Source organism: Myotis brandtii, unplaced genomic scaffold (genome assembly GCF_000412655.1).
Source record: "Myotis brandtii unplaced genomic scaffold, ASM41265v1 scaffold633, whole genome shotgun sequence".
NCBI classification, from domain to species: domain Eukaryota; kingdom Metazoa; phylum Chordata; class Mammalia; order Chiroptera; family Vespertilionidae; genus Myotis; species Myotis brandtii.
The window spans coordinates 2,627,987-2,629,783 of NW_005370423.1; the positions used below are offsets into that span (position 1 = coordinate 2,627,987).

The window sequence follows — 1,797 nt, forward strand, 5'->3', positions numbered from 1 at the left end:
GGGGCCGGGGGACTCACGGTGGCTTTGTCCAGGACTTTCACCGAATCCTCGTCGGCGACCTTGTGCTTCCGGAGAGCTTCCTCCAGGGTCCAGAGCGGGAGGTTCTCCCACTTCCCGAACACCACCAGGTCGATGTCACTGGGCAGAGGGAGAGGGGCCGTTCCCGTGAGCGCGAGGCCCGCCGGCCTGAGACCCTCACACCGCCCGCTCTCCCGGCCCCGAGGAGGGGGCTGGTGACTTTAACAGCCGCCTCCTGAGTCATTTCACTCAGGCCAGGCCCCGGGGACAGGCGACTGTGAAAGCAGAACCTCAAAAAGACCCCAATGGTTCCTGTTCGTCCAGCTCTGGGGCTAGAATCTGAAGACTCTGGCTGAGAGCTGTGCGTCAGTGAGAGCAAGACAAGGTGCCGCCACCGTGTAAACGAGGAGGAGACACCCGCACGCGCCCTCTCCCACGCTCGGCCCGACCGCCGTCCGGAAGGAGACGCCAGGACTGCCCAGCGCCCCTCCCGGTCAGAGGCCTGCAGCCCTTCCCTGCGGTTATTTCTGTGCCCTTTCACCTCGGGATGATGTGAAGGCACCAACCACTCACAAGTGCAATGACCCTGTTAGGAAGGGTGACTCGGGGTTCTGCGGGGCCCAGCACCGCGACAGGCACAAGTGTTAGTGAACCCGAGTGGACGCTACGGCCTTGGCTGGGGGGGGACCCACCCACTGGGTCAGGTGCTGAACTCGGGGTCACGGTGCAGCTCCTAGTGAAATGGCCCCCAGTACACGCAGGTGCCTCACCCAAAGGCCCCCCTGGCGTGTGAGTGGTTAGGGGACGGGCTGAGGTCTGGGGGGCCAGCGATAGCCCCATTGCTGGGCTGTGGGCAGGCGAGCAGAACCTTCCCCACCGCACAGAGGACCTGAGCTGCGCCCGGATGGGCGCCCCGTCCACCCACCACAACGATGCAGGCGGGACCTGTGCGCCTGCTGACAGCGGTCGGCGTGACATCCACCCCCGGGGATCCACATCGCAAACAGGAATGTGAATGTCCGCTTCATCGTCCGCTTTGTTTCTACGCTTACAATCCAACAGGCCAAACATGCACCCTAGGGCCAGGCCCACCCCGAAGGCGCCGTGCACTCACCTGGTGGGTAGGTACAGGCCCGTTTTGAAGCTCCCAAATATCTGGACCTGAAACAGAAACGACAGTCGGTTCCATGCCATCAGCTGAGAGCCACCAGCCACGGAGAAAGGCCGGTGTCTGCTGCCCTCTGCTGGCGCCTCTGAGCACTGCAGCGGGTTCTCCCCACCACGCTCCAGGGAGCACAGGCAGGCATTCGGACAGTTACACACTCTGACACTGGTGTCTGCCCCCCAAACACAGTCCCTGCCCCCGGTCACTGGAGGAAGCGTCGCCGCAGGAGGAAGACGTGGAGCTCAGGTTGGGGTCGCAACCTCAGCATCCTGACATGTGGAGCAGATCATTCTCAGTTGGGGGGGGGGGGGGGGGGGGCTGTCCTGGGCCCTGTGGGGTGTGAGCAGCACCCCTGGTCTGCACCCACCATCTGCCAGGAGCACTCACCAGTAGTGAGAATGAAAATTGTCTCACTCATTCATGGATAATAGAGACCATTATAAACTTTTGAACAATAATAGATACAGAGGCAGAGTTGCCTCGAACAGACTGTCAAACTACAGCAGGAAGGCTGGGGAGGGTGGGGGGGCAGGCGGGGGGGTAAGAGATCAACCAAAGGACTTGTATGCATGCATATAAGCATAACCAATGGACATAAGACACTGGGGGGGGGG

At 61.8% G+C, this 1,797-nt stretch overlaps 1 protein-coding gene across 1 annotated transcript in view; it reads right to left on the minus strand.

The window, feature by feature from the left end:
* The window catches only part of PAPD5 (PAP associated domain containing 5), a 37,690-nt gene that overhangs the window by 32,977 nt on the left and 2,916 nt on the right, over positions 1 to 1,797 (minus strand). Inside the window, exons 3-4 of the mRNA XM_005880308.2 lie at positions 1,133 to 1,179; positions 18 to 138 (exon numbers count right to left, since the gene is read on the minus strand). Of these exons, the coding sequence (XP_005880370.2) occupies positions 18 to 138; positions 1,133 to 1,179 (168 nt within the window). The remainder of the gene's footprint in view (positions 1 to 17; positions 139 to 1,132; positions 1,180 to 1,797) is intronic.